Here is a 14,004-nt window from a genome sequence, read left to right on the forward strand (position 1 = left end):
GAAATAGTGTGGCCAGCAGGAGCAGAGAAGTTATTCTGCCCCTGTACTCAGCACTGCTTAGGCCACACCTTGAGTCCTGTGTCCATTTCTGGGCCCCTCAATTTAAGAAGGATATTGAGACACTTGAACGTGTCCAGAGAAGTGCTACAAGGCTGGTGAGGGGGTTGGAGCACAAGACTTATGAGGAAAGGCTGAGGGAACTGGGGTTGCTTAGCCTGGAGAAGAGGAGGCTCAGGGGAGACCTTATTGCTCTCTACAATTACCTGAAAGGAGGTTGTAGCCAGGTGGGGATTGATCTCTTCTCCCAGGCAACCAGTACCAGAACAAGAGGACACAGTCTCAAGCTGCGCCAGGAGAAGTTAGGCTTGAGGTGAGGAGAAAGTTCTTCACAGAAAGAGTGATTGCCCATTGGAATGTGCTGCCCAGGGAGGTGGTGGAGTCACTATACCTGGAGGTGTTTAAAAGAGGATTGGACATGGCACTTGAAGCCATGGTTTAGTTAGTCATGAGGTGTTGGGTGATAGGTTGGACTTGATGATCTCTGAGGTCTTTTCCAACCTTATTGATTCTATGATTCTATGGAAATGCTTATGGTACTGCATCCTGTGCTTTGACATTATACCATTGATTATACCAGGAAAAAATGTGCTTCCTCAGATAATCCTGCCTGAATGAATGTCTCAATGTGTTTTGAAGAGGTTGTTTGCCTCTGAATGTAAAGGAGCGGGTACTGGACATACACTCAGAACAGGGCATCAGACCTCCAAGAGCCTTGGACAGGATAGAAAATTAGGCCAATCTTCGTAAATTAGCTCTGTTGATTCTTCTGCCATGACAAGCCAAAGCTATGGTGGTTTGTATCATGAGATGCTCTGCCCTCTGTAAGCTCTGTTCCTTCAAAACCAAGGGGAATTAATAGGTTTGACTAGGAATAGTCACTGTAGAGACCATATATTAGATAACAAATTCACTGTGAAAGCATACAGCTGTAACACGAGCTGTGCTGAGAGGAGCTCTTCAGGAGTCCCATGTGGAATTACATGTACTTGAAGTGTTTCTCCTGTCTCTGCAGAAACCCTATGTTTGCAAGATACCGGGCTGCACGAAGCGCTACACAGACCCCAGCTCTCTCCGGAAACACGTGAAGACCGTGCACGGCCCGGAGGCACACGTCACCAAGAAGCAGCGGGGAGATATCCACCCCAGGCCTCCGCCACCGAGGGACCCAGGCAGCCACTCTCAGACCCGGTCACCAGGCCATCAGACTCAGGGTGCTATTGGTGAGCAGAAGGACCTCAGTAACACTACCTCAAAGCGTGAAGAATGCCTCCAAGTGAAAGCAGTCAAAGCAGAGAAACCAATGGTATGCAATACACCGTGCCACTCCTTTTGGCCTTTTCCTTCTTGCATCCAGATAATAATCCCATCATGAAATGCTCAAACCTGTAAACTCCAGCTCACAAGATGAAGTTTTGTGAGGTTTTCTTTTCCGTTTACATTGTAGAATGTTTTGAAAGCCTAAGAAATAGCAAATAAAAAGATTCCATTATTCTGTGCAGCATGCAGCAAGTTCAGTGTTGGCAGCTCTCACAATTGTTTTCTCTTAAGCTCCATCTTTTGGGGTCATCATTGTATAAAAAAATGTACAGTTTTAAGTTTCAAAAGGGCGTTTTCTTCCACTCTCCTTTACAGAAGTTAGAAAAAGTTAATCCTGTAGGCTCAAAACCAGAATGCAAGAACCCCAAATCCAAAAGACTAAAAGCTGTGATATGGATGATGATTGGTTTTGGAGAATCTGGGGAAACCATCAGGTTTTAAGGGCTTGAGGTCGTCAGTCACGGTCCAAACTGAAGCAGGCTAAGTCAGCTTTCTTAAGCAGCAGGAGATCTTTTGCTAACACTTGATCTCTGTTGTGATGTCATCTCTTACATTAATCTGATACTTACATGAGCAGGTTAACCTAATACCAATTAAACTAAACTGAGCTGAATTAAGAGTCTCTGCAGATCTTTTCACTGTTTTACCTTGATGTATTGCATTAAACCAATGGAGCCTTGAATGCTGAAAGGACCTCGTTCCATTTTTGATGTGCTGTTTTCAATAAAGAAGCTTTTCTTTCATGTGCCATCTGTCCTCTCCATAAGGGTTAAAACTAGCAAAGGCAGTCACTCCATCCTCTCCCACATCTGGGTCTATGATTCTTCTGGACCCAACCCTTGGGGACTACAAGTATGAATCCTCCAAATTCTACTCATACTGCTAAACATGCAGCAATTCAAAATGATTACTCATTGAAATATGAGTTACTATTATGTTGTGCCTAAGGCTTATTCCCAAGATGTGGAGTATTAATCCTGAGTTCAGAAGCTTCCAAGAGCCCAGAGTTAACTCCTGCTGAAGTCTCAAACAGGTTCTCTGTTGTCTTTGGTGATAATCACTGTAGTTTTCAATGCCACAAGTCCCATTTCCCTCTTCCTAGCCAGGTAAATCTGTGCCATTATTGAGGCACCTTGAACAGAGATGTTTTTAATGTGAATATAGATAACAGGAGAGGGGTGTTAATGCCAATTGCTTACATAGTGTTCAGTATTTCTCACTGAAAAATATCTTCTAGAAACAATTATGTATTTCATGCTGTTCATTGCTTGTATGAATTAAGATATATTTTCTGGTTTTTGACTAATCCAATGTCTTTTCTGTCTAATGCTCTTAAATGTCTTGTTCTAACTTCCTAAGGACAGTGGGTAATAAGGTGAGGGCACTTTAACTTTCCTGCTGTTTTTCTTATTGCAACATTATTTGTGTCTTTATTTTAGCCTTCTGCCTGTTGTCCAGTCATTCCTTTATTTAGTAATGTGCAATCCATCAAACTCATTTCCAAATGTAATGTGCTGTGAACATTTTGCAACACTTGACATGTGAAAAATCTGGCTTAGATTGGTGAAATGTCTTCCGAAGTGTCTCCGTACCTTCCCCTCTAGATGAGACATCCATATTTTTCTGTCTTGCCATCTAGAGATGTATGTTCCCTGTTGCACATCTAGAAATGTTTGCTTTGCAGGTCTTACTTCTGTAACCTACCTCACTGTGGCTCTTGACATGTGGCTACAAGAGCAGACTGTTGACTTCCTTCCTTGTGGCATGGAGCTGTTGTCCAGAAGCACAGACTCTCTTCTAGATATTAAGTGTTATTTCTGTCCTGGTCACCAAATCTGCCATGACCAAGGGTTTGGAAATGAATTCGCACAGTGTGGCCTCATAAATTCAAAGTATCATCATTCAAGTTAGAAATAACAGAATAGTTGCATTTCAGTGGAGAGCTCAGGGACGTATGAAGCTACAGTAGTGCCACAGACCTGTGTCTTCATTCACAGATGTTGGAAGGGAGAGCCGTCACTGCCACCTCAGAAATTCTGGCTGGCTTTTGTCAGTAAAATGTGCTTTAAAACAACAGGGTGGCAGGAAAAAAAAAAAAAAGAAAAAAAGAATCCACAAGGCAGAAACCCCAAAAGTTAAATGGAACTGTTCGTGGGAGTAAAATGATAATGCATGCATGCCCCACTGCTCTGTGATCACACTGATACAGCCTACAGTGAGATACTCCATCCAAGACTTTTGTCTGTTTTGTATGTCAGTCTATCTGAGTCTTTGTCAGAGAGTTGTTCCCATTCTTTTACAAGAACTTTATGAGTGTGAAAAACAAACCAAGCCCATGTTTCCCCACAGCAAGAGTTCTGCTTGAGCAGCAGAGAATACTGCCAATTAAAAAGAAGCAGCAGCTGCAGTGGGTTTATGTCCCTGTAGGTTAGCAGCCTGTGCTGTGTGCTCAAATTCTTACATTTGAAGTTTGAACTTCTGAGGAAACAAAGGCTTTGATTTAACAGATCATGGCCTTCTTGATTCAGAGCAAAAGTGGTTTAAGTTAAGGTATGAGAGGAGATACAAGTTAGACTCTAGTGCTGCTGCGGTCACAGGATGCTCATAATCTGATGTGGACGTGGCACTTTGGTACATGGTGTAATGGCCATGGTGATGTTAGGTCAGTAGTTGGACTCAGTGGGCTCAGAGGGCTTTTCCAACTGAAACAATTCTATGGTTCTGTGCTACAGTGCTTCTTGCACTGGTGCTTTGTCCCTCTTTTATTACAAGCCAACATTTCAGGACAACCGCTGCTCGTAACAATGAGCCCTGAGATTGGAAAATACATCCTTTAGCCACAAGTCTAATTAAAAAAAAGCAGATTCCAGTGTTAGTGGAATCTTGTTTGTTTGTGTGCTTGCTGCAAGCCTTGCAGTGTAAATTAGAGCTCTTAAGATGGCTGAACTCTGATTTGCTTTATTGAGCTGCAGCTCCAGTTGGGAACAGCACATACCCAAAGAGAATCGGTCCCAGAGGTGCTCACAAATGACATTCTCCTGATAGAAGCTGTCTCTTGTAGATTCAGTTTATGCTAACAGCAAGACAGTAAAGTGGATTTGAATCCTGAGTTTTGCAATGGCATTTCCTGAAGTTAAAATCAGTATCTAGATATCCTCTGAATGAATGACCATTGTCATCATTTAATGCTAAACTGTTCTTTAAGTTTCCTTTTCTCTGTCTCCATCTAGACCTGCATTTGCTGCAAGATCTTTTGTTAACATTGTTTGTTTAATTCTCACGTTCTTTTGTTTCTTACTTCACTCCAACAGACATCTCAGCCAAGCCCTGGTGGTCAGTCTACATGCAGCAGCGAACAGTCCCCCATCAGCAGCTATTCCAACAATGGGATCGAGCTTACTCTGACCGGTGGTGGTAGTGTAGGAGACCTCAGTGTCATCGATGAAACCCCAATCATGGACTCTACCATTTCCACAGCTACCACAGCACTTGGCTTACAGGCCAGGAGGAATATGACAGGGACCAAATGGATGGAGCAAGTGAAATTAGAAAGGTTGAAACAAGTTAATGGAATGCTTCCAAGACTGAACCCCGTTCCACCTTCCAAAGCCCCGACCTTGCCACCTCTCATAGGAAATGGTGAGACACACATAACAGGAGTGGTAACACGTTTTGTCCTTAAAGTCTTTGCACGCTAGCTCAATCTTGCAACCCTTGCAAAAGAGTAGTGCAGCTTATGACTCTCAGCAGCTGTGAGAAGAGTAAATTGATCACTTTCTGTTTATTCCTTCATTAGAAGCCCCACAGCCCATCCTGAGAGAAGTTTTACAGATCAGAGCCCAGCAAGGGAGCCACGCACCACATTTTAAATATTCCCTACAGTTAAAAGTTTGGACCCAATATAAGCATAACCCTGTCTTGCTTTGAGGCAAGGCAGATGAGGCCAGCTGACTGTATGGAAGTTTCTCAAATGAGGCCTTAGCAAGGCACCCTTTGCATGGATGTGCTGGGCTGCCCTTTAAATGAGCTCTTCCCACACATGTAAGTAATCCTTTATGTACAGATTCTGCTGCTACAGCAGGTAGATAATCCATGAGTGGGAGCAAGGTAAGGTTGAACTCTGAAAATCCATAGTGGTTTTCATATAAGGAACTGCTCACTGCCAAAAATATATGTCCCTGCTGCCTCTGCATTGCCTGCCACGTGCCTGTAGGTTTCTGAGCTCCACCCAGCAGTGACAGCTCAGGTTTTCTGAAGCCCATCCAATTGAAAAAAAAACAAACAACTATGTAAAAATGAAGAAATGTATTCTGTTTACTTAAAACCAAAACAAGGAAACCAGCAAAGATGTTTTGCAGTTGTTAGGAGTTATTTCAAGACATCTTAGAAATGACCCTGAATAGCCTCCAGTTTGTACATTTTGCTATTCCATGCAAATGCCTGTTCAATTATATTTTGCCTATAAAAATCTCCCTTACAGATGTGTCCTGGCACATCAGTCAGCACAGCCACACTGCAGGCTGGAGCACTACACCAGCTGATGACAGTTTGTGGCTGTGGCCTATAAATTTTGTGCTTGGATTCTCACTGCAATGGTACCCTTGAGTCTCTGAATTAGCTTTTAACCAAAGGACACAGTTTTTGTCCCAACTTCTCTCAAGAAAAAGCACTGCTATGATTTGCTATGGTGACTCAGGCTGTTCCTCTGTACTCCCTTTATTTCTTTACTGGGTGTTTTTTGTACCAGTTTCTGAGTACTGCTTGTTGCTTTAACTGTGGGTTTTGCCTGCAGGTACCCAGTCAAACAGCAGCTGCAGCATAGGAGGATCCATGACTATCCTACCGAACAGGAACGAACTTTCAAGTACGGACATCACTGTGTTGAACATGCTGAACAGGAGGGACAGCAATACTAGCACAATCAGTTCAGCCTACTTGAGCAGCCGCAGGTCCTCTGGTATCTCGCCTTGCTTCTCCAGCCGGAGGTCCAGCGACGCCTCCCAGGCAGAGGGAAGACCACAAAACGTGAGTGTTGCAGACTCCTACGACCCCATCTCGACGGATGCCTCTCGGCGCTCCAGTGAAGCGAGCCAGTGTGATGACCTGCCAAGTCTTCTCAGCCTCACCCCAGCCCAGCAATACAGGCTGAAAGCTAAATATGCAGCAGCTACTGGTGGACCCCCACCAACTCCACTGCCTAACATGGAGAGGATGAGCCTCAAAACAAGGATGGCACTCTTGGGTGACTGCAGGGAGTCTGGAGTATCTCCACTGCCTCCAGTGAATGCCCCTCGAAGATGTAGTGATGGTGGGGCAAACGGTTACAGCAGGAGGCATTTTCTGTCTCATGATGCTCTAGGAAATGGGACAAGGAGAGCCAGCGATCCAGTAAGGATGGCCTCAGACAACCTCTCTGTCCCTAGAGTCCAGCGTTTCAACAGTCTTAATAGCTTTAACCCTCCTGCTTCGCATCCATCCACGGAAAAGCGCAACCTTGTTCTTCAGAACTATACCCGTTCAGAGGGTGACGTCTTCCGTGGCTTCAGCTCCCCCTGTCCTCCAAGCATCAGCGAGAACGTCGCCCTGGAGGCTGCTACGATGGAAGCGGGGGGCAGTCTGAATGATGAGGATCTCCTGCCAGATGATGTGGTTCAGTATCTGAATTCCCAGAACCAGGGCATGTACGACCACTTGTTGAACAATGTTCTAGACAGCAACAAAATGCATCACAGCTCAGTGTTAGGCAACAACAACCCCAGCAACTTTGATCAAGCCTCTCCACCGAGCAGTCAGCAGGCAGGTTCTGAGGCAAACAAGAGTGACTTGCCCATTCAGTGGAATGAAGTAAGCTCAGGAAGTTCTGACTTGTCTCCTTCAAAACTGAAATGCAGTCAGCGCTCGGCAGTACAGCAGACTCGAGCCTTCGGACTGTACAGCAATATGATGGTTCAGCAGCAGAACTTGGAGAGAAACACCATGGCCCAGCAGAACGGCTACCAGAACCTGGTGGAGAACAATGGTTCCTACAGTTTGCAGCCAAACATGGTTCTTGGCAGCACTAATTCCTTCAGCGTGCAGCCCAACAAGCCATACAATGACAGCGGCAGCAGGCAAGCATTGATGTCTGGAGCAATGGACAATTCCTGCGCCTTGGCGGTTCAAGGGCAGAAGCTGAGAAGCAGCAATGTGCCAATGAGTGGGAACCAGCAAAATTTTGGCCATCCCATGGCATCCAGCGATCAACCCACCAATATGGCAAATGGGGTGCAGAGCAGGAATATGATGGAACAGGAATATTTGCAAAACCAACCAGTTGGAAATGGCATTCATTACCAGGGAGTCAATCAGTCCGGTCAAATGATGCTAGGGCAGGTTAGTCCTACCTCACAAAGCAGCCTGTATCAGGGGCCGCAGAGTTGTCCACCGGTGTCTCACACCCTTGGTAGCCAGCCTCCAGGTTTGTTGGTGGCCAAAAGTTACCAGCCGTGCTCTAATTACAGCAGCAGCAGACGGCCAAACATGCCGAGAAACAACTTGGCACAACAGCAAGGACACGTAAGCGATGGCGACCAGACATACAGGGTAAACACCATTAAGATGGAGATGCAAGGTCAATCACAGCAGTTCTGCTCTAACACGCAGAATTACTCTGGTCAGTTGTATGACCAAAGCACAGGCTTTAGCCACCAAGCTATCAAAACAGGTTCTTTCTTTGGTTCGGAAGCCAACTGCCTGCTGCAGGGGACTGCGACTGCAAACTCAGCCGAGCTTCTTTCCCCAGGGGCTAACCAAGTGTCAAGCACAGTTGACAGCATTGACAGCAACAGCCTGGAGGGTGTGCAGATTGATTTCGATGCTATCATAGATGATGGGGACCATGTCAGTTTAATTTCAGGAGCCCTGAGCCCAAGTATCATTCAGAATCTCTCCCGCAATTCCTCACGCCTCACCACTCCCCGAGCGTCTCTTACATTCCCAGCTATGCCCGTAAGCACAACCAACATGGCTATTGGGGACATGAGCTCTTTGTTGACCTCACTTGCAGAAGAAAGCAAGTTTCTCGCTGTTATGCAATAGACATTAAAAAAAAAAAGAAACACAACCCCCCCCTCCCCCTCCAACAACCAACCAACCAACAAAATACCCTTAGGAGATAACAGATGGAAAAAAAAAGACTCATATTTTTTAGTTGTGTATGTATTTTAGCAATCTCATCTCACCTAAATGGGATGTGTTTCAAGTATATTCCTTTTATGGAATAAGGACTCTGAAAACCCTAAAGTGTTCTAGGGAGAAACTGTCTTCCATTTCAGTTTTGAATCAGTATTGCTACACCCATTCCCCCTTCTCTCTTTTCTCTCTCCCCTTTATGAATGTCTGTATGCTTCCTTTTTCCTTTTTCCTTTTGTTTTGTTTGGGTTTGTTTATAATTGTAACCCAATGTAAACGTGTGAACTGCATGTTTTGGTTTTGTTTTGGGGTATTTTTTTTAAAAAGAAAGGTCTGATGAAATGACTTTGCTGTTAGTCAAAAGAAAACCAGGCCTCAGAAAACTGTTGTTGCAACTTTCCCCCTAAACCTATAGGCACAAAATAAGCAGGCACACATCCTCTCTGGAGGCATTGGGTACACCACGCCATGGTGGACAACCAGTTTAGAAAGGCACTGCTATGGTACCCCTGGGCTGTGGTTTGAGAGTCATGGAGCACAAGAAATGAGACAGTTCAAGCAACTAAGAAATTTAAACTATTGGCCCTTTGATCCCTAGCAAATGTTTAAGGTTTTTGTAAGCACACAGAGCTGTCACTGCCTCATGTAAAGGTGCTGGGATTGTGTCATGTTTAATCCATTTCAGAGGAAGGAGAGGACCAGAAAGCTATCCTTAGTCCAGCTCTCATCTGCTTTAGTATTTGGTACTCTGGTTTTCAGCCTTCCTTTTAAATGACTGGACAGTGAAATTCTGGGTATGTTTCGTGATTTGGGCTGTCTGTAATCCCTTCTTTGCATAAATGTGCATACCACATTTATGGAGAGATGGTCAGCATCTTATGGAGGCTTTCAGACCATAAGACAACAAAATTGGGGAATTCTGGTTTGGTTTGTTTGGTGTTTTTTATGCAAATTATTGAGTTGTAATTTGCTGAGCCACTGGTTCTTACAGTAACAATTCCTTTGCCAAGAGAACTTTCTTGAACACCCCTTTTAGCATGTACAGCTCCGTGGATGAATTGTCTGTTTTAAAAGACATGCTGGTCGACATAACACACAGCTCTGGCTTCCAAGGCATCAGGGCTGTGGCATGTCAAACAGGTACAGAACAAATAGCCCAGTTCTCAGGCTAGCCACATAGACCAAAGTGGTTGCACACAATCTGATAACTTAAACGTATCCAGGCTTTACAAAATCAAGGATTTCAAGCTGCCATTAGGAGAAGCAAAGAAAGAAGGAGAACAGCAATTATGTCTCATAACCAAAACTCAAGAAGACCAAGCCAGCCTCCAACCTGCATTTCATTTCAAAGCAAACCAGTGGGGCAGTGCCCAGGCTCAGTTACATGAGCAAAAACTGTAACCAGCATGCTGTGGTTGTGAAGCTGCTCACTGGTAGAGGCGAGTGGCATTTGCTCCGTGAGCATCAGCCTTTCTGGCATGTTTTGTGCTCTGCTCCATGTCTGCACTTCTGAAAACACAGTGCTCCTGGGAAAACAGGTAGGGGTGGAGAGCAGTTACAAGACCATGGTTTAAGTTGACCCACTCATAGAACCTGCATTCAAGTCCAGCCCTTGCAAACTTCTCAGTTAAATCCTGATAGTAGGATGTTGCTACGGGGTAGAAGTGGTGCAAGCACTTAACGGTCATGGATTCAGTGTCTGGAAGGAGCTGCTGTTAGAGTAGACATGCAGTGAGGAGGGGGAGTGTGGTCAGTTTTGAAATACAGATAAACTTTAGCCCAGATGAAATTAGGAGTAGTACCAGAAGGTGCTTTCTGTAGAAATCATAAACCATAGGACTCATTGTTTTTATTGTAAAAAAATGTGAAATTCTGTCTAATTCAGGGCATGGTATTTGAGGAACGTGTAGGAATACAGCCTCAGCAAAGCTGTGGGATAACACTGAGCTATTAACAGATGTTAGATTCAGAGGAAGAAGCTGTAAATCAGCCTGAAAACTTCATAGGAATCCAGTGTTGGGGCTGTATTTGGGCTTCTCACAGGACATACCAAGTGAGCTGCACTCTAAGATGGAATGTCAGAAATCAGGACAAATGTAAATATCCTCCAGCTTTTATTACCATCCAGCTCCTGTCTTTCACCATATCTTTGGCAAACATTTCTTCTTTCCTCTGGCTCTTGCATGCATATTCTCCCTGTCCCATTCTTTCCCATTCATCTCCCAACCTCCCTGCCCATTTTCAGCTAGCACAGCCCTCCTGAAGCCCTTCCCCGAGCTGCATGGGAAATCCACCAGAGCTCACCATGGAGAACAGTTGGTTTGCTGTTCAACACGCCCTGAGAGAGACCAGCGGCCAGTACACAGCCCTTGCCCCTGCCCTGCTGCTGGGGCCAGGAGCGTGTCTCTGGCCAGGCAGGTCTGCAGGGCAGGAGGGATGCTGTGGTGACCATGCTTGACACTACAGCACTATAGATGCAGCCCACGCAGGGAGAAGCAGCCACACATACATGAGCAGAGGCCATGCTGGACATGCTTCAGATGGCTCTCAGTAATGAATGGCTGGCTCTTTATTAAGCCATCAATTACATGTTTATAAACAATTTCAACAGGGAGACTTACAACCAGCTTGGGAGTAGGTGGCTTGGGAGAGAAGCCTTTTATTGTTATAGAGCAAATACATTAAAAAAAACCAACCACCAAACTATGTTTTTAAAACTCAGTTTTCCAGTTCATAATTGTATTTGCTGGTGCAATTGAAGCTGGGAAGCTATTAACAGATGTGATCCATCAGAGTTTAGAAGGAGCCATTCACGTTGCTCAAGGCTAAAAGGGACTGTCTGAGTCGCTAATTTGCCTTCCTGGATTTGACAAACCTTTGTCACTCACTTAGCCCTGTCTGGGGCCAGCAATATGTCTTGGCCAAAACCGCATGCTCCAGAAGGGCATCCTGTTTTGATTTGGTAAAGCTGAAGAACCAGAGACTCCACCACGTCCCCAGAGAGTTTGTGCAAATGGTTTATCATTTTCACCATTAAGGGGATGTGTCACTTAGGGTCATGTGTCACTTCAGCTTTTAGTGTCTCCTGATTCTTTTCTGGTTGATGCTAAAGGGCCTGTTTTGGTGTTTGCTTTTGTTTTGGTAAGGTAGACTGGGCTCTTTGGACATGGCACCAGCTTTCGCTTGTCAGCCTCATTCTCAGTGTGTGTCAGTCTGGGGAAAGTCCCACCGGTATTGCTTACAGGTTTACTGGTACCCATCTACGCCTGCTCTTCCAGTTACAGAGCCAAAATGTCTCAGCTGGCATTAGCAGGTGGAAACCCACTGCTCAGCTGGAGTACTAGAAATGTAGAAAATAGTGTCAGTTTCCTGTTTCCTCTTGCTAAAACGCTGCAGCTTAACTCTTAAATCACCTTTTCTTCTAATAGCTCGGGGGGTGGGGGGGTGGGGGTGAATATCTTCCAGCTTTGTTGCTGTTGGCCTGGAGTGCACCTACCATGCTCAGCTGGACATGTTGCACAGGAATTTCTCCAGGCACTTTTCCTTTCCACCAAGTGGGAGTTGCCAGTGGTAGTTCACCCCAGTGGAGGAAAGGTGGTTTTGCAGAGAAGTCTGTGGGCTTCCAGAGGGCCTTTCATAGAAATACAGAATTGTCAGGGTTGGAAGAGACCTCAAGGCTCATCTAGTTCCAACCCCAGTTCACACTACGCCAGGTTGCTCAGAGCCCCATCCAGCTCAGAGTATAGTGACCCCATACATCCCCATGGCAGATGTCGTTCCCTCCTAGCAGCATGACCACCATGGTACATGTGTTCAGGTGCTGGCTGGCTCCCTCACTTCCAGGCAGTGCGTCCTCCCACACTCCCCTCAAGGAACTAACCGGTCGGCTCGCCCACGCCTGTTGTGCAACAGCTCATCCTTCTGACCAGCAGTGTTTATATCCTCACAATGTATGTGCCTTACTTTGTGCTGATCCTGTAAAAGAGAGGGACCAAGATGTGTCGCCAAATGCTCCCGATGAAGCTGTAGCCGCCGTTCAGCTGACAGCACGTACCACTGTTAATAGTGTCCCGGCGTCTTGTGACCCTCTGGTATTCACGTGTTCTTGTCCTTGGGTTGGTGGAATGTCTCCTATCGAACAGTTACTGTTGTCAGTCCTGCAGATGTGTAAGATAAAAAGGTGTTCTTTTTTCCTTTTTACTTTTGTTTGTTTGTTTTCCTTTGATTTTTTTTGTGTTGTGTTTTTGTTTCTTAGGGTTTTTTTTTAAATAGAGCTTGTAATCCTTCCTTGGTTTTGTTTTTGTTTTACAGAAAACAACAAAATGTGTAAATACATTTATGTACCGTAGGAATAGTGTTGGGCTGTAACAGGCCTTAGTGGGCTTCATTTGATAAACCTTGCAGTTATGAGCTGATGTTTCTCGAGCCTTAGGTTGATCTGAAGGGTCTGTAGCACTGTGTACATATGAACTGTACTTCTGCTTTCAGAACCACTTAGCTCTTTTGTAACAAACAAAAAAAGAAAAAAAAAAGTTTCTTACAATGTCAATAAAAACAAAAAAGCCTTTGTACTTAAGTTCTTAGCTTTCAGCTTCTAAAATATCTCCTTGGGGGAGGGAGGTGCCTTTTTTTCTTCATTCAGCTGGGGAGCCTGGCTGCAGTCAGCCTGTGCAGCACTTCCACTCGCAGGCCCTTTGCTGCCCCAGCCCCTCAGTTCTCTTGGGTTGTGGTTTAAAACCCAGTGGGGAAGTGGAACAGGGCTTTTGCCTTCTCTCTGAAGAACAAATAGCTGAGGGGTGCCAGGTGGAGAAAGAAATGAATACGCAGTGTCACACAGATCAAATCACAGAGTCAAATCATAGGATATGTTGGATTGGAAAGTACTTTTAGAGGTCATCTAGACCAACCGTTTGCAGAAGGCATGGACATAGAATACATAGAATAGACCAGGCTGGAAGAGACCTTCAAGATCATCGCGTCCAACCCATCAACCAATCCAACACCACCTAAACAACTAACCCATGGCACCAAGCACCCCATCAAGTCTTCTCCTGAAAACCTCCAATGATGGAGCCTCCACCACCTCCCCAGGCAAACTGTTCCAGTGTTCCACCACCCTCATAGTAAAGAACTTCTTCCTAATGTCCAATCAAAATCTAATTTAAATTCTCTGATTTAAAACCATTGCCCTTTGTCCTATCGCTACAAGGCCTTGTAAACAGTACCCCTTCAGGTCCTGGGAGGCTGCTATAAGGTTTAGCATCATGTTAAACAAGCACAGGCAGCATTGCACAAAGGCCTCAATAAAGGAAATAACAGACCTGGACTGCCAGTCTCCCTCTGTGAATGTCAAGAGGGCAGGAGATGCAGTGGTGACTCTACCTCTGTTCATCCCAGTGTTTGTTTAGTGTGTCAAGCATACAGAGGAAGGTGGTGCCAGCTGGTACACAATCAGGC

The 14,004-nt window shown here is 45.1% G+C and overlaps 1 protein-coding gene across 2 annotated transcripts in view; it reads left to right on the forward strand.

Annotated features, from left to right (window-relative positions):
* Positions 1-8,473, forward strand: part of GLI3 (GLI family zinc finger 3) — a 211,373-nt gene extending 202,900 nt beyond the window's left edge. For both annotated transcript variants that reach the window (XM_054160988.1, XM_054160989.1), the window contains 3 exons: positions 1,073-1,363; positions 4,689-5,016; positions 6,170-8,473. In XM_054160988.1, coding sequence (XP_054016963.1) covers positions 1,073-1,363; positions 4,689-5,016; positions 6,170-8,454 — 2,904 coding nt within the window. In that variant the 3' untranslated portion in view covers positions 8,455-8,473. The remainder of the gene's footprint in view (positions 1-1,072; positions 1,364-4,688; positions 5,017-6,169) is intronic.
* The last annotated feature ends 5,531 nt before the right edge of the window (positions 8,474-14,004 follow it).

The sequence above is a fragment of the Dryobates pubescens genome, chromosome 4 (assembly GCF_014839835.1).
Source record: "Dryobates pubescens isolate bDryPub1 chromosome 4, bDryPub1.pri, whole genome shotgun sequence".
Classification (NCBI taxonomy): domain Eukaryota; kingdom Metazoa; phylum Chordata; class Aves; order Piciformes; family Picidae; genus Dryobates; species Dryobates pubescens.